Consider the following 24,129-nt stretch of genomic DNA (forward strand, 5'->3'; position numbering starts at 1 on the left):
GAACACTGGTGCTGAGCACACTGGATGATACACAGGAATCAACCTCCTGCCATTTGGGGTTCCTGCAGCTGAAAGAGATGTAGGTATAACACTCGATTATTCTCTGTTTATATCTGCAATCTGGGAAGAATAAAACTGTTTTCCTTTTACCCTTGGTGTGTTCATTGCTTCTGAAACCCTTAGAGGAAAAAGAACTAGTTGCCTCTTGTCAACACCCCTCCCATGATGCTCTTTAAGAATGGCTTTTCAGGGGGCATACAGAAGTACAATAAAGGTAAAGGTAGTCCCCTGTGCAAGTGCAATAGGATGGGGTAAAAATCCTCTACAAATTCGGCCCATTTGCAGAAAGACCTTATCCAGCACATCAATTTGATGTGCTCCTTCTTCAGTTTGCACAGAAGGCCCCACAATTACAATAACTAAGCAATCTACAAAAAGCCGTAAAAATGGCCATGAAAATATCCCACATATCCTCCAAGAGAAATAACATTCTAGGTGGCAGAAAAGACGTTTCTATTTTCCCCAGAAATATTACTTTAAGGAAGGCGGAGAAGATGGCATAAATTCATTTGTTTCTTCCCAACAGCTTGGACAATTTGAATTATTACCCAACTTGTTTTTAAACACTTACCCCAGATAAACTTCCCAGAACCAGTTTCACCAACTGCTTCACATATGAGAAAGATGGTGAGCAGTTACTATTCCGTACGTGAGCACTGCAAGCGTCCAGAACGGTTCGGGCAGACAAGCGGGCGTAAACGACATCTTCACACATGCCGAGCAGTATGCTGTTTAAATGGTCTCCAAGTTTGATAGGCTGATTTTTAGAAAGAAAAGTGCAGGAAGCTCCAGTTAATATTCATACCACTCATGAAACATAATAGCAGCAGTAAGGTCCAGTTAATACCTGTACCAATCACAAAACCTAATAACAATATGAGCAGCTAAAAAGTATCTTCTCATACCCCTGAAGAAATTAACAGACAGCTGAAAACATGACAGCAGACTGACTTTATGTCTTCTTTCAGCCCCAGACAAAACAACTGAAAGAGAATTAACAATTTTTTTGGTTCCTGAATCTAAAACTTTCATTCTTTTTAAGATATACATTCATTTGTTGTTGAATTTGTTTATTGCTTGTCCAAATAATGCTGCAGGCATACAAAAATAATTAACATTTAGAATAAAAACACACTGAATAACATTTAGAATAAAAATCACACTGAACCTACAAAACCCAACAAAAGAATCAACCATATTAACAGATTAGCAATTGCTTGATGGAAAGCCCCTCCAAGTAGAAGCTGACTTATAGCAACCTGCAGGGTTTTCAAGACAAGAGACAAATTGCCTGCCTCTGCGTAGCGACACTGGATTTGCTTGGTGGTCTCCCACCCAACCAAGGGCAACTCTGTTTAGCTTCTGAGATCTGATGAATTCGGGCTACCTTGAACCATCCAGGTCAGGTACCTGCTTACATCTGAAGTATTGTTACAGGTTATCTAAAAATATTCAGATAAAGTAATTTTCCCCACATTCTCCCTTCCTGCGTTTGCAGAACTAACGGATGTGAGGGTCAGGAGCCTGCGCTGTAGAAGGGGGAAGATTCTACTCTATCAAGTCTACGGGTGGTCACAGGAAATCCAGCCGCGATCTCTTATAAGCAGATAAATTAAGGCTTTATTGATCATATTCTCTTAAGTACAACTCTGAGGGCTTATTTGCACATGCAAAGAAGAATCACAGATTTATACCCCGCCCTTCTCTCTGAATCAGAAACTCAGAGCGGCTTACAATCTCCTATATCCCCCCTCCCCAAAAACAGACACCCTGTGAGGTGGGTGGCCCTTTCACGGACAACTCCTGCAAGAGCTATGGCTGACCCAAGACCATTCCAGCAGCTGCAAGTGGAGGAGTGGGGAATCAAACCTGATTCTCCCAGATAAGAGTCAGTGCACTTAACCACTACACCAAACTAGCTCTCATACGAACCACTTGATGACTTTCCGCTGAATGTGCAAGTGTCCCTACTGATAAGAGAGCCAAACAAGACGAGATGGCAATCTTGTATCCAATATAAGGATGCTGCCTCCATTTTAAAGCCCAAAAAGGGCCATTTCCTGCAGTTTATCAGGACAAAGCATTCTGTCATGAGTAAGCCAAGGCTCAGTGATAGCAAAGACTCCTCTGGGGAAAAGGAGCTCTGTGTAGCCAGCCTCAAGTCAACAGAAGCCGACCTGCAGGAAAATGAGCTGCAGGCTTGTCAGGATCACAGCCAACAGCTGGTGCAGTGTCATCACCATCTTTAGCCCTGGCTCAGCAGGTTGGCTGTTCTCACCCCTCCAGTATCACCCACATCCTTAGAGTGCCGCAGACAGAGGCTGAGAACAGAGCTGCAGGAAAGATGGCAAACTGCATGTCTCCTGGCCTGATGCCAGCTGCTTGCTGATAATGAAGAGTTGCTGCAGGGCTGACCCTAAGTAGCTAGCTGAAGGCTTGACAATTAGGCATGCAGCTATAAAGCCGCTCAAGGAAAGCTGCTGGGCATAGGTGCAACACGTATACTGTACAATGACCTGCTCCACTTTATTGCCTGATTAATAATCTCAGATACTCTGACCCTGTACTGAAAGACTGCTGAATCTCAGACCCTCTGAACTCAAACTGAACAACACTGCTTGATCTCTGGAACCCTGATCCTGGATTTAACAACACCGAACTTCAGAACCCTCCTCTAGCTGCACCTCCTTTTGCAATCAGACTAGGGTGCGGTAACCAGATATTCAGAGTACACGCTCATTTCCCCTGTTCAAGCCCACCCCCACCCCCCTGCAGCTACTTCGGTACTTGAAAAGGTATGTGGGAGAACAAGAGTGTCTTATCCCACCTTGCACCATTTTTAAATGGCCTATTTTAGCTTTTAAAATGACAGTGGTGCTCCAATGCTGGACCCAAGGACACTGTCACGTCAAATTTAGCCCAAAGAGTCAAGGGTGGTACAGAAGTTCTATATTTGGTAATTAAACTGTGGTAGATATGCATGTCAAAAAGTTAATGGACATGTTTGGGGAGGGACGGTGGCTCAGTGGTAGAGCATCTGCTTGGTAAGCAAAAGGTCCCAGGTTCAATCCCCAGCATCTCTAACTACAAAGGGTCCAGGCAGGTAGGCATGAAAAACCTCAGCTTGAGGCACTGGAGAACCGATGCAAGTCTGATTGGACAATACTGACATTGATGGACCGAGGGTCTGATTCAGTATAAGCCAGCTTCATATATTCATATATCTGTGTACCATCAGGATGAACTTCTCTACAATGTAGAACACTACTAGTGAAGAATTATGACTAAGGAAGCAAGCCCTGAAGGCTAGCCTGATCTCGTCAGATCTTGGAAGCTAAGGAGGATTGACCCAGGCTAGTATCTGGATGGGGGAAAACCAAGGTCACAACACAGAAGTAGACGATGGCAAACCAGTTTGGTGTAGCGGTTAAATGCACGGACTGTTATCTGGGAGAACCGGGTTTGATTCCCCACTCCTCCACTTGCAGCTGCTGGAATGGCCTTGGGTCAGCCATAGCCCTCGCAGAGCTGTTCCTCTCAAAAGCAGTTCCTGTCAAAGCTCTCTCAGCTGCACCTACCTCACAGGGTGTCTGTTGTGGGGGGGGGGTGAGTTAAAGAAGATTGTAAGCCGCTCTGAGACTCGGAGATTCAGAGTATAGGGCAGGGTATAAATCCTTCTTCTTCTGAATGTCTCTTGCTCTGGAAACCCTGCGGGGCTGCCATAAGTCAGCTATGTCATTTTTTTGATGACAAAAAAAAAGAAGTAAGCAAACTGACTGGACAGCCCTGTCTTGCAAATATCTGACAACACCCATACAGCTGGGAACTTCTCTTTTTTTCCTGTATTACTAGTCAATCACGTTATATATTCTGCTTGAAAAACACACATACTCCAGGGTGTGCACCCTCTGTGGCACTGTTACTTCCCAGTTCCCATAGGCATTTGGATTTCAGCTTGTGTAGTTTATCGTCAGCTTTCATAGTGGGTGGTTATCTTCTGATGACAAGCCCTGTCGTGTACTGCTTGCATCTTTTAGCAGTTAAATTATTTAATTTTTTTTACTCTCTGCTCATCTGCAGTCGCTTAAACAGAAAAGCCAGAACAAAAAAATGAAAAGAGAACCTAGTCTTTCCAGTATTGTTGATTTTCACCTCATAGCCCTACTCCTCCTCTTTTAATATACTCACTTGGCAGCAGGTAATATTATGTACTACATTAAAAGGTACTATGTATAGTTTAGGTTACTATATCTCAAAAAGGATACTGTCGCATGGGAAAAGGCACAGAAAAGGGCAACCAAAGGGATCGAAGAGTTGATCCTACAAGAAATGACTGAGGACTCTGGAAAGGGTATAGTTTAGAAGAATAAAACAGAAGTCCAGTGGCTCCTTAAATAGTCCAGCATAAGCTTTCAAAAGTCAGAGCTCACTTTATCAGATGCATAATGGTTATTTATACAACAGGCAAGCAGAGGGTGATGTTACAAGTAGAGGCCAGTTTGAAACAACAGCTAATCAGGCTGAAACTTATCTATATGGAGTCAATTGCTTGTAGACGATGCACAGAATAAGATAAACACAATAAATTCTAATCAAGAAAAGTGCAGTCTAAAATTTGATAAGCAGAACTAATTTGCATAGGTAAAAGGTGGGTCATGCTGATTAAGTGAGAGAGCTCCTGTCTTTGATTAATTCTAATTCAGCACTATTGGATTTTCCCCTTTGATTTTTTTTTGGTATGAGAACAGTAAGCTTTAGATCCTAGAAGATTAAAATGTTCTTCCATAGGGCTGCAATTTTTTACATCAGATTTAAGAGGAGACATGATAGAGATTTATATCGAGATTTATGCAGGAAGTAGGTAGAAAACATTTCTCCCTCTCACCCAACAAAGCTGATGCACAATAGATTCAGAACACACAAAAAGAAATAGCAACCCAAAATAGGCCTACTCAGAAAACTGTGCAGTGTTCTTGAGACGGCACTGTTATTAACCACTTATTAGCTTTTGGAAATTACTGCCAAAGGATATAGTAATGGCCATGAGGTTAACTGCCTTTATTATTTTCTGATAGAGATATAATTTTTTAAAAAGCTACAACTAACAAAATGTTTAGAAAATATTCACTAACAAAATATCTACAAAAACATCTTAAAGGGCAGGGGGCCTTTAAAAAAACACAGAAGGCTACCTTTGAAAGAACAGACAAAAAGAGACAATAGAATGACAAAAAGTCCACTGTGTAGACCATCTTTAAATTATCTTGATTAGACCATCAACAGAAGAAAAAAAAGTTAGAGACCATTTATCTCCATCCAACTCGTAAAAGGGCACCACATAGAGTCTACTTTCCTGATGTCTTCATTAAATAATAAGTCTAATAAAGGAATTTATTTTCAGTCACTTAGCCACCTTTAAGAGAGGATTAGATAAATTCATGAAAGTTCGTCAACGGGTGTTCTCCATGATGAGCCTCCAAGTTCAGAGGCAGGTCGTGATCACCTTCTGAATACTAGTGCTGAGAAGCAACATGTGGAGACTTCGGCCTCCCTATCCTGTTTGCAAGGCCTTCTTGCAAGATTCCCTTCTCTTGGTGCCACTGTGTACCACAAAAAATTGATTAACTTCCTCCGTAACAACAGTGTTACAAAGTCTCCTGACCCTCAGGTCAGATCCCCACCCACAAGCATGTTTGAAAACAGTAGAACAATTCACACATGAAGCTGCCTTATACTGAATCAGACCACTGGTCCATCAAGGTCAGTGTCATCTACTCAGTAGCTCTCTAGAATCTCAAGTAGAGGTCTTTCCCATCAGCTACTACCAGATCCTTGAAGGTTCCAAGGATTGAACCTGGGACATGCTGCACGCAAAACAGATGCTCTACCATTGAGCCAAGGCCCCTCCCCATATTCTGGGTAGGAGGAGCGGTACTTAATCTCCCCATGCCTATGTTTTGCAACTACCATTCTTTGAGCAGCACTCTCCCCAGTCAAACTCCTGCTGTGTGTTTGCCTTATGTTGTTGTTGTTGTTGCCTGTGTGTGTGTTTTGCACATCTGAAATCTGATCTGTGCGGAAGTGGCTTGGGAAGGAAGTTGCTCTAACCACCACTCCTCTTCTACAGTCTGCCTAACACCCAATTCCATATTGCAGCAGAGAAGCAGTGACCAATGCAAGGGGATCAGTAAAGTATAGCGCTATCCCTTCCACAGTAACATAAGCTGGTAATGAAGCTTTACTACTTACTTGGCTTTGTGGAACTTCATAGTCGGCTCCCCAATAAAGTGTCATCCCAAGAGAATAAACGTGAATCTGCAACGCAACAAGAGACATTCATGGAGTTGATGGAGTAACAAATCATCTGGCTAGAATGATGTTTACGATGAGAAAGGGAGTGATACAAGATGGAACCCTGCTGGACCCACAGGAAAGATCCCAGAAAGGCTTTCAGCCTTCCAAGAACATGGTTATGGGAAACAGCTGCTGCAGGAAGTCATTTCTTATGTAAACAATTGCCAAACTGGCAAGTGTATGTGAATCTCTTCAGAATGAACACACAAGATTGATCACTTGGCTTTTTGTGATTTATTAAAACATTTCTGGTGCTTTTCACAAAAAAAAACCCCTCAAACAACAACCACCAAGCTGATGTTGCAACGCATTGTTAAATGAGCCAACATTATATTTCTGGCAACATCAGAGTTAATACTATTACTTACTTAAATACAAAGTTCAGATTTAGCGAGTGACCAACAAGGCGTTATTTTTATCTGTCCTTCAGCCTTGCCAGAAATTTATCACTGAGTACATCATTTCTTTGCGGTAGGAATGAAGTCATAACCCAGAGTCTCAAAGCAAGCCTGTCATTGTGTTTTAAGAGGTCATTATAAAATGAGAATTTGTTTTGATTTCAGCACTTCTGCAGGATACGCTTAGCTTTCAGGAGCAAGAGCTAGAAATGAAAGCAGCTTTCCACTCAGAAGTTCTCTTGGTGCCTTATGGTTGAGTAACAGTACTGAAAACCAGACAAAGTTAGCAGGCACATTGTGTACTTAAATTGTGAAGTATTAAGAGATGGGCTTGATTTGTAATTAAAACAATAATCTTGGCATTTTGGAGAGTATGTTTATCTTAAATTGGCATTTATAAATTGTAATTTGTAAACTTGTAATTTATAAATTGTTCTTTTCTTTTTTCTTTCTTTTTTGTCTTTGCTTTGAACTCTCCATTTAGTCTGAATTCTTTACTCTCAGGAAAGCTTACGAGACAACTAAAATACGGATGGAAAAGCCCTTGAATGCTGAATGTCTATTCCTTTCCAAGGTCTTCTCTTTTTCTTCATCAACAGTTGTGTGGACATAACAAGCATGCAAAACTAAACCAAGTTTAGTTGTCATTCTTAAAGCACAGAAGACAGCAAGATTAAGGTGTGGCTCCACACTCTACAGTGACCCAGGTTTGCATAGGAGTTTGCTTGGTACAACTCAGATTGCTGCCAAATAGCCTGTAATAGCTGGGAGAAAATCAAAATAAGCACATACAAGATCACATGCTTCCATTCTGCATTCGTTAATTAATATGGAACAGCTGTCACTTCATGGCTCCATAATGATTCTTATTCAAAAAATCTCAATACTGGATACTCTGTACCCATGCTATTAGTAGACAGGATTGTTATAAGGGCTAACTGATCCAAAGGTTACCACTCACTGGGTTGGATCCTGTGGAGGTTTCCGCAAACAGAAGGTGATATTTGCCAATTACCCCTGCCACTGAAGACCTCAGACTCCCCCCCACCCCCCCTGTCATCATGAGGTACTCTATTCTCCAGGAGCAACATTTCCTGGAGACTACGAGACCACCTCTCCTGGTATGCTGCCTGGAGAGCACTATGCTCAGCCAGGGCCGGCCTTAGCCCTTCTGGCACCCTAGGCCACAGAGCTCCGCTCCCGCCTCAGTCACCGGGCCTGCTGCCTACTTGCGAGTAGCCCCGCGGCTGTCATCTACTTACAAGTAAGTGTGGGCTATGCACGAGTAGCCCCATGCCTACTTGCGAGTAGGCGGCAGCCACGGGGATATGCTAGCAGGGCTAAGGCTGGCCCTGAGGGAAGGAAAGGTGTGTGGCAGCGGAGACTGGGAGGGTGGGGTAGGGCAGAAAGGGAGGGAAGGGAAGGAAAAGGGCAGCAGCAATGGCAATCAGGGGGATCGGCTGGAAGGGAAGGAAAAATGCGGCAGCAGCAGCAATGGGGGGGAGTCGAGAAGAAAGGGAGGAAAGGAAAAGAGTGGCGGTAGTGGCGATCGGGGGGGGGGGTGTGTGTGGGAAGGAAGTGAAGGAAAAGTGTGGTGGTGGCCACGACAATGGGGGGGGGCGGGAAGGGAGAGAAGGGAAGGAAAAGAGCGGTGGTGGCGATGGGGGGCCGGCAGGAAGGGAAGGAAAAGAGTGGCGGCAGCGATGGGGGGGTGGGCAGAAAGGGAGTGAAGGGAAGGAAAAGAGCGGTGGCGGAGGGGAGAGAGGCAGGCAGGCAAACTAGACGTTTGTCAGGGGGAGCCCAATTTGGCGCCCCCTTCCTCTTGGCGCCCTAGGCAAGTGCCTAGTTTGCCTAGTGGGTGAGCCAGCCCTGTGATAAGGAGATCAACATCTACTGGAAGTCCCTGTCCCAAAGAGCCCTGGCTCCAACTTGGTGGAACTCTCTGCCTACTAATATCAGGGCCCTGTGGGACTTGTTACAATTGCACAGGACCTGCAAGGCAGAGATGTTCCACCAAGCACACGGCTGAGGACAGAAACGTGTTTTTTTTAACCAGTAGTTTTGTAACAATGGTTTTAACAGCAACCAGCTTATTAACTGTTCTTTCACCCCTCCCCACCTCCCACTTTAATTGGAGTCATAAATTTTGCAGTATGGCACTATGCAGATAACTAGGTTTTATGGTTTTGTATTTTAGATGTTTTAATGTATTTTGTATGAATTTGTTGGACATTGCTCTGAGTCAACTCACAGGGAGGGTGGTATAGTCTAATGAAACAAATAAATAAATACTGGGGAGTCCATGTATGTCGGGGGCATGTCATTGAACTGGGATCTTGGAAAACCAGATCAAAGACTCATTTGGCCATGGAAATTTGCTTGGTGACCTTGGTTCGGTCATACTTTCTCAGCCTAACATATATGAGAAGATTCTTGTGAGGATTAAATGAAGGAGAGGCGAATGTAAACTGTCACCACTGGAAAGAAAAGCAGGTCATGAATGAAGTAAATAAATATGAGACATGTAGAACTGTATGCTCACTGCCTATTTCATATAGAATCTTTAGAGCAGGCATGGCCAAACTGTAGCTCGGGAGCCACATGGCGCTCTTTCACACATATCGTGTGGCTCTAGGAATCCCCACCATTTGTCTCTTTAAATCACTTCTCCAAGCCAAGCCAGCCGGCAGCTGGAAGAATGCATTTCAAGTTAAAATTGCTTTCTTTCCACTTCTCCCTTTCTCCTACTTCCCCCATCTATTTGCCTTCCTTCCTCCCTCCCTGTCCTGCAGCTCTCAAACATCTGACGTTCATCTCTTGTGACTCTCAAACATCCGACATATATTCTATGTGGCTCTTACATTAACCAAGTTTGGCCACCCCTACTTTAGAGTAAGCACACGTGAAACTATGGATAGTTTTAGATGCTTATTAACAGAAAACAGAAGGCCTGGAGATTAACTCACAGTGCATCTTTAAAACACAGCTGGACAGTCATTTCAAACCTTCATCAGCAGCATTACTTAGGACAATTAGATGTTCAAAATTTCCTAGATTTAGTGGAATGTTTGGTGTCAACCAAATCCCAAGTGCAAATTTTTGTTCACAAGAACATAAAAGGAGTAGATGGAACTATTTGCACATGAAGGTATTCATGCACATTCATATTAGCATATGCAGAGAAGGCAGGTCTAATGAAGCGGAAGCTCATTCATGTCCAGCCGTGAATGCAATGCCTGGATATAGTCCAAACAGACTGGACATGAAGTGATCTTTTCTTGGCACAAAACCCCATGAGGCAGACAAGGTGCAAACATTTGAGGGTAGCTCTACTTTTTACAGAGGACAGCAGCCTAAGGAGGCCTGTATCAGGGTACAAACCTATTACTCTTTTATATATACCCACACACAGTGAAGTGGCCAAGTTTGCAGATGACACTAAATTGTTCAGGGTGGTGAGAACCAGAGAGGATTGTGAGGCACTCCAAAGGGATCTGTTGAGGCTGGGTGAGTGGGCGTCAACGTGGCAGATGAGGTTCAATGTGGCCAAGTGCAAAGTAATGCACATTGGGGCCAAGAATCCCAGCTACAAATACAAGTTGATGGGGTGTGACTTGGCAGAGACTGACCAAGAGAGGGATCTTGGGGTCATGATAGATAACTCACTGAAAATGTCAAGACAGTGTGCGTTTGCAATAAAAAAGGCCAACGCCATGCTGGGAATTATTAGGAAGGGAATTGAAAACAATTCAACCAGTATCATAATGCCCCTGTATAAATCGATGGTGCGGTCTCATTTGGAATACTGTGTACAATTCTGGTCACCGCACCTCAAAAAGGATATTATAGCATTGGAAAAAGTGCAGAAAAGGGCAACTAGAACGATTAAAGGTTTGGAACACTTTCCCTATGAAGAAAGGTTGAAACGCTTGGGGCTCTTTAGCTTGGAGAAACGTCGACTGCAGGATGGCATGATAGAGGTTTATAAGATTATGCATGGGATGGAGAAAGTAGAGAAAGAAGTACTTTTCTCCCTTTCTCACAATACAAGAACTCGTGGGCATTCAATGAAATTGCTGAACAGTCAGGTTAAAACGGATAAAAGGAAGTACTTCTTCACCCAAAGGGTGATTAACATGTGGAATTCACTGCCACAGGAGGTGTGTTTTCCTGTCCTCCATTTTATCCTCGCAGCAACCATTTGAGGTAGACTAGGATGACAGTGTATGAGTGGCCCAAGGACTCCCAATGAGCTTTCAAAGCAAAGTGAGGAGACAAATTTGGGTCTTCCAGATGCTAGTTCAACATTCTAACCACTGCACCACACTGACTCCACTGCTATGGTCTACTTGTGTCATGACAGAAAGAAGGATTTCTCCTTCATTATTCATAAGCTGTGTCCAGGGGTCGTTTTGTAGATAAATAGGTAGTGGAACTCATTAGCATAACTCATTAGCATATGCTTTCCTCCCACCAGCCAAAAGCAACCCAACACAAGAAAGGAGACCCCCCAGATGAGCGAGACTTCCTTCGGCTGGCTAGAGATCCAGCCAGCCCAAGTCAGCATCGCTCACCTGGGACTCTCCTTGGCCAGCCCCCCCCCCAGTCAAAAGGCCAGCAAGCCACCCACCACCCAAATCACATAAGAAATGGAGAAAGGGTGGCATGGGCTTCTCCAGGAGTTAATGAGGGGTGCTGAGGGTGTGGCAAAGATCCTGGTGGCTGCGTGCTCTCCTAATCCAGGGATTGTTATGCAGCTGTAGCTACTATTCCATGAACAAGATAGGTAGGGAGGAGGAGGCGGAACCCTCAGAAAGGTTCAGGAGCTGTGCTCCTGTGAACTCCTGCTGAATTCAAGGCCTAGCTGTGTCTATGAAATGAGATGTGTGATAACACATGCATCTGAGGATTTGCAAAAAACTTAACCTATATTATAATTTTTTTTAAGTATATTTTCCTAAGAAAGCCCTGCAGAGAAGTGATCGTACCTTTTCAACATCCGAGAGAGAGGAAAGTGGCTGATTCTGGAGCACTTCTGGTGCTGTGAATGCTCGGAGATCTTGGTTAGAAACATTTTCATCTGTAAACGATACACTTCCGGATGGAAGCAGCAGCAGAGACCAGGGAGAAATGATGAAGCTCAGTGCAGCAGGATCAGCTGTATTTGAGAGAGGGGGAAAACCCAAGAAACAGTTAAATAGCAAATCAAAAGGGCATGGCATCTATTCATTCAACCATGAAAAAGAATGTATAAGAATGAAAAGGAGAGTCTTCAATAGAAAGAAAACTCACATTTAAAACTCCTTAAATGACCCTCACTTTAACTATCAAGCAACAAAACAAATGAAAGATTGGTCAATCGCACAAATGAAGAAAAAAGTTCTTAAGATCATAGTGAAGCACGGTTTCGCAAGAATATGCTTCCCCCACTTGATGTAATAATGAACATTTAATATAAATATCACTAAACAATTAATAGGACTCTGACGAGTTCCCTAGAAACTTGACTCATTTCATATAAATAATTTTTTTTCAGATGAGATACTATATACTTCAGGAGTCTATCAAGCTGGTCTCAGTGTTTCTCAATGTTAAGCCATCCCATTCTGCAGTACTCCTTTACAAAGAATAAAGACTCTCATTCTTGTTTTGTTCACACCCAAGTGATAGGACTTCTGCAGTCATTCTGTTATTATGCATAACTTCTACACATGTATGTTAGGCAGGTATTCTGCATGAATGAGCCTGCCTCTGAAACTGGACCCAAATCACAGAAAAAGAGCCAAGTATAGATTGCCAACCCTCACTCTTGTCGAAGAAGAAGACTACAGATTTATACCCCGCCCTTCTCTCGGAATCAGAGACTCAGAGTGGCTTACAATCTTCTATATCTTCTCCCCCCACAACAGACACCCTGTGGGGTGGGTAGAGCTGAGAGGGCTCTCACAGCAGCTGGCCTTTCAAGGACAACTCCTGTGATAGCTATAGCTACCCCAAGGCTGTTCCAGCAGGTGCAAGTGGAGGAGTGGGGAATCAAACTGGCTTCTCCCAGATAAGAGTCCATACACTTAACCACTACACCAAACTGGCTCCAAAGGAGCTTTGAATTTTTAAATTTCAATACCTGGTTACAGAACTGTGTTCAAATCTGAACTTAGACCACCACACTCTAATTCAAGGAATCAATGACTAAGTGATAGAATTCCTAAGGAAGCCTGGAACAAAACCAGAGATGTAGATAGAGTAGAAAAAGAGATAGCTTGAGTGGAATATTGTAATACACTTACACAGTCAGAACAATATCAAGCATATGTATAATACCCAAAATAAGAATGCTCAGACTAAATGTACAATATTCCAATGACCACACACACATTCATGCAACCTAAGAAAAAAGGTCTGAAACAGGGAAGGCTTACGGTGTACTACACATACTGAATTTAGGGTGAAGGGTACCTAGATAGATGCCAAACCTCTTGTAAGCTTGGATGTCTCTATTTCTACCCTTTCTTCCATCAACTGAATTCCCTGTATTTGTAAATAGCCCCAAACTAGATTTGCAGGGCTTGTGGTATGTTGCACATTTCTACCCACTCTCAATCCCTTACCACTAAGAAGACTGTTAATATTCCAATGTAGTATATTTTGCCCACCTGGATCCAATGCCACTTTCCAATTATGAATGAATCATTTTTCGGTCCTTTTGGTGCGATTACTCCAAGCACCAATGGAAGTACGTAACTTTGCAAATTGGAAGACCTTCCCTCACTCAAGTTCTCGCTTTCACTTGAAAAGAGAACTAAGCTTCTCTCCTCAAAAGCCAATTACAACTGTCTTATTATCAAGACTAATTTTTTTTCTGGAAAACTTTTAAGTTAATTGGTGTAACAATAGAAATATGTGGAGAGAAAACCATTTGTGTTCTATGTAAAAACCCCATTCATGTTCCGTGAATAATATTGCCATAAAGAAAAACAAACACTGAGATGATTCAGCCTACATTTGACATTTTAAGACAGGAAACCTCCTACCCGTAGAAAACACAAAGATTTTCTGGAAACAATATAACAAAACCATCAGTCATACCACTATGAAGTGTTTCACAATGATGGAGTCACCCACCACTTCTGGGTAAGAGATACTGCCCATTGTTGGGGCATGCCAGTTGACACTTGACATAGTATAGTAATCAGCTAGGTAAAGATATACACTTAGACTGCAGATATGCATAGCAACACCAACTGCCCAAACTGGCCATCATGCATCCACTTTTCCCAGAAAGTCTAGCCGGATTTCTTTGGTGGCATTCTGCTTTCTGGCACTGTCACCACTCCCAGTTGACAATGTAAGGTAAACATGGAACATTATGATATCTTGAGGCATAATAAATTCTACACTTATGGGCAGGGTTTCTTTTGTAGCATGAGCTTCTTTGCATATTAGGCCACACACCTCTGATGTAGCCAATCCTCCAAGAGCTTACAGCAGGTCCTATAAGAAAAGCCCTATAAGCTCTTGGAGGATTGGCTACATCAGGGGTGTGTGGTCTAATATGCAAAGGAGTTCCTGCTACAAAAAACGGAGGAAAAGTAGACTGGCATTGGCTGTTTTCAGTGGCAGCAGTGGAACAATTATTGAAACGTCTAGTTGGGTCCTCTACAAACATCTTTACTGATTTTGCACTCACCTTACACTGCTATCACGTTCGTCTTCTCAGCGCGGTGTCCTTCAGATTTCCCACTATCTGCGCCGGGGCTGCAGCAAACATCGCGGTTTTTGCACAGCAAAACCATCAAGACACTGGTGGGCAGTTGTACACAGAATTCAGTGGCATGCTAAAAACCAGTTTCTGTTTGCCGTGCAAAACCCGCAATGTTTGCTGAAGCCCCAGCGCAGATAGTGAGAAATCCGAAGGACGCCATGCTGAGAAGACGAACGTGACAAGCAGCGTAAGGTAAGTGCAAAATCAGTCCTTGAGTTTTATCTTTTTATCCACTTCCACCTTATATTTTTCTGATGTGAGGTGGGAATGGTGATTTCAGTCAGCATTTAAATCCATTTTGTAAGTGGCTGTAAATCGTTGTTTTCCTTTTCAGACCACAGTGCAGTTTGAGTGTAAACCTCAGTGGTTTTCTCCTCACCTCATATTGCTAAAAGGTCAAGGGTTTTCCCTTCAGCCCATTCAGCTTCAAGACATCCTTTCTATCTCAGGATACAGATGGCAAGATACCCACTGTGACTGTAATTTAGCTGTTGATCTGTTTCTACGGTCAAAGAAAAATGGCTGAAGGACTGATCTTTCAACTGACAGTGTGCTGCAACTCAATAGTGCAAAAGAAAAAAACCCTCAGACTAAAACATATTTTGAAAGCCCCAGATTAAGGCTTTGTTAACTGCAAGAGGACAACAATGTACTGTTAAGTTGTGTGAAACCTTAAAATGTGTTTGGCTTCGGAAGCCAAAGAGGGTTAAAGAGCCCACATGAAAGAATCCAAATGAGGTACAGAAAAGGGGAAGAAGCACATTTACTATGAAATGGATAGACTATTTCAGGTTTAGTCAAGATGGGTTTGGCATACAGATTCTTGGCTGGAGAGTAGGGTTGCCAGCTCTGGGTTGGGAAATTCCTGGAGATTTGGGAGAAGAGACTGGGGAGAGGAGGGGCCTCAGTGAGGTATACTCCCACAGAGTCGACTCTCCAAAGCAGCCATTTTCTCTAGAGAAACTGGTCCAGGGGTGGCCAAACTTGCTTAACATAAGAGCCGCATAGAATAAACAACAGATGTTTAAGAGTTGCAAAGACATGAATGACAGATGTTTGAAAGTCACAATACAGGAAGAGAGGGAGGAAGGAAATAGATGGAGAGAGGGAGGTGGAAAGAAAGCAACTTTAATCTTAAATGCATTATCCAAGCCAGACCAGCTTGCTTGACTTGGAGGAGTGATTTAAAGAGACAAATGCCTTCAGTGTGGTGAGGGCTTCAAGAGTCACACAATATATATGAAAGGGCCAACTGTGGCTCCCAAGCCACAGTTTGGCCACCCCTGAACTGGTTTCTGTAGTCTGGAGATCAACTGTAATTGCATGAGATCTCTAGGCCTCACATGGAGACGGGCAACCACTAGAGATGTTGCTGACAGTGGCGGTGCAACCCATGAACCACCAATATAGCCCATCAGCCATATGCTCTGCCTGCCAAGTACTTCAGCATCCTATTTTTTTCCAGTTCTAGGCAGCAAATGAAAAGATGAAAGAGTCATCAAGCCGCTGGTGGGCAGTTGTACACAGAATTCAGTGGCTGTATGCACATGGGATTCAGAGTCAGTGATGTGAGGGAAAAACAGGGGAACAGGGAGCAATGATAAGCAATGATTCTTCCCTCTAAGATGCGGAGTGTTGTGACCATATATTCTACTTTATGAGTCAAAAGAACTACTAGCATTAAAACTGTGAGCGAACCTACATTTGACTATCATGTAAATTAGTTTTTAGAAGATTATTGAGATAGCCTTCTAAAACTCTCAGAATGAATTCCTTTACATTATATTTAAAGAATGATGGAAACATTATAAGTGAAAACAGAAGCCAAATTTCATTACAGAAAATGTTTTAATATAACTTTTATCTTCTTCCTTTCTCTGTTTTCCAGAAATTGTAAACACTGTAATATTAATATTATTCCCATTAGACACTTGCAGTTTAATTCTCATTAAGCTCTCCAAGTCATCTGTATCTAGCCAGTTTCTAATCTTAGTTTTAATGGCAGTCATCAAGCTAAAACCCCTCTTCCAATCAGCACTTGCAACTTGGAAAGTTCCAGAAACATCTAAGAGAAGATTTAGTTCACTGAATTATTTTTGTTGTCGTGTAAATGCTAGTATGTCATGAAAGGTTTTGATTGCTCCAACTTTTATCTTCTCTGCAATGACTAATGTGAAGACTGAATACTCCTTATGAAGTTCCTTATCATAAGATTGTTCATCTTTCTGGAACAAAATGCAGTAACACTTACCTAATCTTGAAAGCTCTTGATTCCCAAAAGAAAACTTATTTAAGTTGGAACGGTTTGATATACAATCTTTGTCAAATATACACCAATCCTGTAATTCATTCTCTGGTAATCTTTTATCCATGTGCTCACAAGCTCAAATACTTTGGCCACCAAATGAGAAGGGAGCACTCACTGGAGAAGACCCTGATGCTGGGAAAGACAGAAGGCAAGAGAAGAAGGGGACGGCAAAAGATTAGATGGCTAGACAGCGTTACTGATGTAACTAACACGAATTTGAGCAGACTTCGGAGGATGGTAGAAGACAGGAGGGCCTGGTGTGACTTTGTCCAAGAAGAAGATGATATTGGATTTATATCCTGCCCTCCACTCTGAAGAGTCTCAGAGCGGCTCACAATCTCCTTTACCTTCCTCCCCCACAACAGACACCCTGTGAGGTGGGTGGGGCTGGAGAGGGCTCTCACAGCAGCTGCCCTTTCAAGGACAATCTCTGCCAGAGCTATGGCTGACCCAAGGCCATGCTAGCAGGTGCAAGTGGAGGAGTGGGGAATCAAACCCGGTTCTCCCAGATAAGAGGATATGCACTTAACCACTACACCAAACTGGCTTGCAAAGAGCAACTGGGGTTGCAAAGAGTCGGACTCAACTGTGCGACTGAACAACAACACAAGTTTGCCTTATAGAGAATGGCATCAATATTTACTGTAGCAGGGAGCTTTGGTAGGGTGACGACCCCTCTCTTCTAGGCAGTCCAAAAGCAGTGTAAAATTCTCAGTCAAAATAATGTTACTACCTGGCTTTCAGTGCAAGATGCTTACACATTGCATAATCAAGCCAGACTGGCCTAGGTTCCTGTTTCTCAACTTTGTAATCCCATACAGAAAAAAATGGGTGACAGCACCTTTTACATCACCCACCCTAGCAATGCATGTGCAAATCTGAGCTTTTACCTCCAGCTTGCTCCATCATAGAATCATAGAGCTGGAAGGGCTCTCCAGGGTCATCTAGTCTAGGGTTGCCAAGTCCAATTCAAGAAATATCTGGGAATTTTGAGGGTAGAGCCAGGAGACTTCGGAGGTGGAGCCGGGAGCAAGGGTGTGACAAGCATAACTGAACTCCAAGGGGAGTTCTGGCCATCACATTTAAAGGGACCGCGCACCTTTTAAAAGTCTTCCTTCCATTGGGAATAATGGATAGGGGCGCCTTCTTTTGGGGCTCATAAACTTGGACCCCCTGGTCCCCAGTTACCTGCCTGCCATGAGAAGGCTTCAACTGCCCTTTCCACACATTAAGCCCCTGTTAAAGCAGCTGGTCATTTTCCCCCTCCAAGCTAACCGTGCATACTCAGAAGTAAGCCCCATTGAACTGATGGCACTTACTCCCTTCTAAGTGTGTTTAGGATCGTAGCTTCAAATCCAAAAATCTTTTAAAAGCCAACTGCAAATAGTTAGGATGCATTTCTTTTTCGCTAGGGAGAGAAACAAGTTCTTGTACTCCACACACGCCTTACAGCATCTTTGCCTCTCAGAATTGCACAACTTCAGCTGCTGTTTTTCCCTTTTAAAGTTGTTGTTTTTATTACTATACAATATAGCTGGGGATTCATTTAAAGGAAGCAGAACCCTTTACAAGTACTTAAGGTCTCAACCACAAAAATAGGATTTTACTAAATCTGTTGCATCGTTTGGGGAAGCCAAGAACAATTTATAGTTCAGGTTCTGCCTATAAATGAGGTACTATCACTCTCAAATTTGTGTTTTAACAAATGCAAGTTTGGGGTGTATTTTTAAACTACATGAAGTCTACCAATTTAGCTCAAAGCCCAGAAACTATCATTTATCAAAAACACACCAGCAGAAAACAACAACCCCGCAAAAGTCACACAAATATATGCCTTTCTTGCTACAGTACCAAGATACCAGTCTAGCTTCAGACTACTCTCACCACTGCCTTCTTTTCTTTTTATTTTTTTTAAAACAGTGAATATAAACTTTCCCTGGGAGGAATATTAAAGTCACACCCAACAAAATCATTTTAATTGGCTAAGCAGACTTGCACAGAGCAAAAAAGCAGTGTGCTAAGGGCTAAAAATTGTCTGGACTCATGGCAAAGAAGCCCTCAAGGGATTTCACCAGGCCTTCCACAACTTCGACCCCACCATCAATCTAACTATGAATTACTCTACACGAGAAATAAACTTCCTGGACACCACAGTGCATACATGAGGGATACATGTACCTCATTATACCAGAAACCAACAGATCGGCAAACATATCTACATGCCTCCAGCTACCACCCCAACCACATCAAACAATCCATCGTCTATAGCCGAGCTGAGCTGTAGTCGTATCTGCTCCACCCCTCAAACAGAGATATTCAATTGAAGGATCTGCAACAGGCATTTTGCAACTACAATATCCTCCGGATATGGTGAGAAAGATGACTGGAAAAGCCAGAATGATACACAGGGTCTGTTTGCTATAAGACAAGCCCAAAGAAAATTATAACAGAACACCACTGGTGGCCACCTACAAGTCACAACTCAAGCCAGTTCAATGCATCATTAATGACTTAAAACCGGGGGGGGGGGGGGGGGGGGGGTTGTAGAAAAAGCCCAGCAGGATTTCATTTGCATATTGGGCTATACCACCTGATGTCACCATTGCTTTGCACAAGGCTTTTTTGTAGAAAAAGTCCAGCAGCAACACATTTGCTTATTAGGCCACACCCCCTGATGCCAAGCCAGCCAGAACTGTATTCCTGCTATAAAAAAGCCCTGCTTAAAACCCATGCTGGATAATGACACTTCCCTCATACAGGCACTGGGAGCTGCCTTATCTTGCTTAGATACAGCCTGCTAACCTAAAGCAACTTTTCACCTGCAATGAGAAACTATGGACTCTGGTACCAAGGCTTGCGATAAACCAAGATGCCAACTTTGCTCTCATATTGATCCTAACAATATCATCACTGGACCCAGCAACATCAACCATACCATCACAGGTTCTACTCCCGCCATCCTCTAATGGGATTTATGCTATGTGTCAGCAATGCCCTTCTACCCTCTCTACATTGGACAAAAAGGCCAGGCCCTATGGTAAAGAATGAATGGACATAAGTCTGACATCAGAAACCACAACATTCACAAACCAGTGGGGGGACATTTTAACCTTCCAAGACATTCAGTTGCTGACCTAAAAGTAGCAGTTATCTTAAAAAGGAATTTCAAAGGGAGATTAGAAAGAGAGGCTGCTGAGTTGCAACTGATAACAAAGCTCAAGACAATGCATTCAGATGGACTGAATTGAGGCCTAGGTTTTCTGTCTCATTAACAATGCTGATTTCTCCACGCTTATTGCCTCTTTGCATATCACACCTAATCCAATCACGCCTTTTATTGTCATTTGCTTGCTAATGGCATTTGGCACCTGAAACCACACCACTTTCCAATATTTAGGACAGATGGACTCTCATTCTAGCTGTATCCGAAGAAGTGAGCAGTGACTCACGAAAAGCTCACCACCCTACCACAAATTTTGTTAGTCTTTTAAGGTGCTACGAGACTCCTACTCTTTTCTATGACTAAAAACTTGTGAGCCAGCACACGCTAACACAGTTTAGCAGGAACGCTGATGATAAATTGCTTTGGGTCCGCATAGGGGAGAAAAACAGAATATGAATATTTAAAGAGAATGAACAAATATCAAACTTGTAAGCAACTTTTCATTAGATGAATTTTAAAATGCCCAGTCTCTATAAAATCAACAATAACACAGTTAATTAAATGGCACAAGTATCCGTACAAAGAAAGCCAGTCAGCGTTAAATCCAAAAACAGTACAAAAAACTTCAGCAAACCAAACTTCAATAGACTTAGCAAGTCTCATCCTCACACCCGAATGCGCTTCAAAATAAAATGTTTTAATCAAATGTCCTGAAGTAATAGCAGAGTCAAACACTGTTACACATGTCCTGAAGAAGGGGGTACTGCAGCCCGAGCACAGTCACTGAGAAAGAACTGTCCTGCATGCCCGCTCTCCTTAATTCTATCCCTGCCTGCTCAGAGAGCAGGGCTTCAAATGAAGAACTAAAGACACAGACCGATTTTCCACTAGCCTTATGCCACCCTCACACTCCGCTTCTCCGCAGGGCTTCCATCCGATTTCACGCTATCTGCCCTAGGGCTGCAACTAGCTTCGCCTATTTCACGCAGCAAACAGACACTGGTTTTTGGAGGATCTCGTTTGCTGCGCAAAAGAGGCGGAGCGAGTTGCAGCCTCAGGGCAGCTTGTGTAAAATCCGACGTAAAAAAGCTGAGGAGAGTGAGAGCAAGATAAGGCTAGTGGGAAATCGGTCACAGGTTGGCAAGCTTGGGTGATGCTAGAAGTGCATACTCAAATCCAGAAGAAGCTGAGTTCGATATACTTTTTTGGGGGGAAACCGAGGGGTACAGCTGTGGCTCTGTGACAGAGCACTTGCCTGGTATGCAGAAGGTCTTAGGTGAGTCCTCAGCATCTCCAGTTAAAAGACAATGTACTAGATTGGATAAAAGAACTCTCTCTGAGACCCTGAAGGGCCACTGATGGTTACAGTAGACAATACAGACCTTAATGTATGAAGGGTCCATCGAGACATGACACCAGAATGAACTGTGCTACAGGGGTGTCATTCTGGTTGGGACCACCATGGTGAGGGAGGACGAACCTCCCAGCATCATGGTGGGGAACAGTGCTAGGAGAAAGGCTGGATCCTCTCCTTCCCCTGCATTGTGGGGGTCCCAAATAGAATTGGGCCTCTGCAGCACAGTTTAAAAGTTTGAAGTTTAAATCAGTGGTCCCCAACCTTTTTGGCACCAGGGACTGGTTTCATGAAATACAATTTTTCTACGGACTGGGGCGGGGGGTGTTGATGGTTTTTGGGATGATACAACTGTGCTATTTCGATTGTTATATTGTAATATGTAATGAAATAATTATACAACTCACAGCCCGTTTGCTAACAGGCCATGGACCAGTTGGTCCATGGCCCAGGGGACCCCTGGTTTAAATGGTGGTGGGTCCCCAGGGAAACCCAGGAATACCATCACATCTAAGTGGACCCTCAATGTAATGCAGCTTTATGCATTTAAGTGCAGAACTGAGAGATTTAAGTAAGACCTTTGATGGAATTAAAGATGACATTGATGGGTTAAATTCCAAATGCACTTTTATATTCATGCTCTTTTACATTAATGCCAGGCATTCATAATTTCTATGTTCATATCTTGGGAACTTTCTTCATAGTAAGTAGGAAAAACTATTCTGGACGGAATCTGTCCATAGATTCTAAGAAGCAGGGGATTTATGCTGAAATCAGCTCCAATCAGTTGTGCCTTTGGTTTCAAAAAGATGCATTTCTGTATGAAGTTACACAGGCGGTAGGGGGGGGGGGGGACTTTTAAAAAGAGAATCTTTAAAAATTACCTGACAGTAAATTATTTTGTCATCCCTACTCTGAAAATGAAAATTGCTACTTGTGGATAACAAGGGTTCTAGTGATTAGTGACATGCTCTCCAACTATGCATTTAATAATGAAATTACAGCAATATTATCTCATCAACATGATTGCAACTAGTGTCAAAAAACCCTTTGATGAAGGCATTCATTTGATCTACAACAGCAGTGGATCACTGCAGTATTCATAATTTATCATGCGAGTTGGATCCATCAGAGTTTTCCACAAATTCAGATTTCTACCCATGGAGCCTCAAGGTCCTTTCCTCTGCAACCAAAAATGCAGAAGGAACATAACCAGGAGAGTTATAGGTCTATTGTAGGAAAGGAGAAATCATGTGCAAAAATACTCCCTGGGATCCAATCTTTTACCCAGAAGCCTACCGAAATCCAAGCTCAAGCTGGGTTTGTGCTGGATTTTGACAGCTAAGGTCAAACTGTTTGATTCAGTGAGCCAGGGGTGGAATTCTAGCAGGAGCTCCTTTGCATATTAGGCCATACTCCGCTGATGTAGCCAATCCTCCAAGAGCTTACAAAAGAGAGTCTTGTAAGCTCTTGGAGGATTGGTTACATCAGGGATGTGTGGCTTAATATGCAAAGGAGCTCCTGCTAGAATTCCACCCCTGCAGTGAGCATTTTGGGACCTAACTCCTTGTTGTATGCAAAATATAGAAAGAAGGAATTGGTCACTTTCCATACAGCAATGCCATTGTGCACTCATTATAAGTGCAGCCTCAGCTGAGCTGTTAGCACCCCTAATTTATTGTAGTTTTTTAAAAATTTATGTAACTGTTTTAACTGTATTTATTAATTGTATTTTATCATATGAATTGTATTATAATCATGGTACACACCATGTCTTGTTAGCCGCCCTGAGCCTGCTTCGGCAGGGAGGGTGGGATATAAATAAAACTTATTATTATTATTATTATTATTATTATTATTATTATTATTATTATTATTATTATTATTATATACTGAGCTGAATAAATTCATCCTAACCAGTTTCCAACTGCAAGAAAACAAATGGTGACAAAGAGAAAGGAAGATTTCACAAGGGAGAAAAGAAATATTAAAGCAACAAACTACTGAGCATAACACCCACATAACATTCAAAACACACAAAAGTTCAAATTATTACTGTACCAGTTGTTAGCAAAACACATCTTTCTAGGCATGGAGCCCATAAACCCATTTTCTATGGCATTGCAAAATGTGGAAAAACACATACAATTTAAAAAAAAATATCTCTTTTCACATTAAAAACAAAAAGATTTTAGGACCTGTAGCACCATGCAGCAGAGTAGATGACAGATCTCAAGTGAAAACCATGGCTCATTATAGTCAGTAGGGTAGCTACATTAAAGGCCTAACTATATATTACCGTCTCCATGTTCACCCTGAGTACTGTCAAACGAGACGTGTGCTGGAAGTTTCAAGCTGAAAATCTATCAATGACTACTAGCCACAGTGGCCAGCCTCTGAATCCAAGAGCCAGGAGGTAACATCGGGGAAGGCCTGGGCCTCTATGCCCTGTTGTTAGTCATTCAGACTCCAGAGGTACTGGCTGGCCACTGGGTAAGACAGGATGATGGACTAGATGGACTACTGGTCTGATCCAGCAGGCCTCTTCCTATGTTCTTACAGCCCCCCAATCAGGATTGGAACCAGGGCTTTTTTTGTAGCAGGAACTCCTTTGCATATTAGGCCACACACCTCTAATGTAGCCAATCCTCCTGTAAGAAGAGCCCTGTAAGCTCTTGGAGGATTGGCTACATCAGGGGTGTATGGCCTGAGCACCAAACACTGAACTCC

At 42.8% G+C, this 24,129-nt stretch overlaps 1 protein-coding gene across 1 annotated transcript in view; it reads right to left on the reverse strand.

The window, feature by feature from the left end:
* Positions 1 to 24,129, reverse strand: part of PTPN13 (protein tyrosine phosphatase non-receptor type 13) — a 172,463-nt gene that overhangs the window by 125,950 nt on the left and 22,384 nt on the right. Inside the window, exons 2-4 of the mRNA XM_060247088.1 lie at positions 11,801 to 11,970; positions 6,310 to 6,375; positions 632 to 817 (exon numbers count right to left, since the gene is read on the reverse strand). Of these exons, the coding sequence (XP_060103071.1) occupies positions 632 to 817; positions 6,310 to 6,375; positions 11,801 to 11,970 (422 nt within the window). The remainder of the gene's footprint in view (positions 1 to 631; positions 818 to 6,309; positions 6,376 to 11,800; positions 11,971 to 24,129) is intronic.

Source organism: Heteronotia binoei, chromosome 9, assembly GCF_032191835.1.
Source record: "Heteronotia binoei isolate CCM8104 ecotype False Entrance Well chromosome 9, APGP_CSIRO_Hbin_v1, whole genome shotgun sequence".
Classification (NCBI taxonomy): domain Eukaryota; kingdom Metazoa; phylum Chordata; class Lepidosauria; order Squamata; family Gekkonidae; genus Heteronotia; species Heteronotia binoei.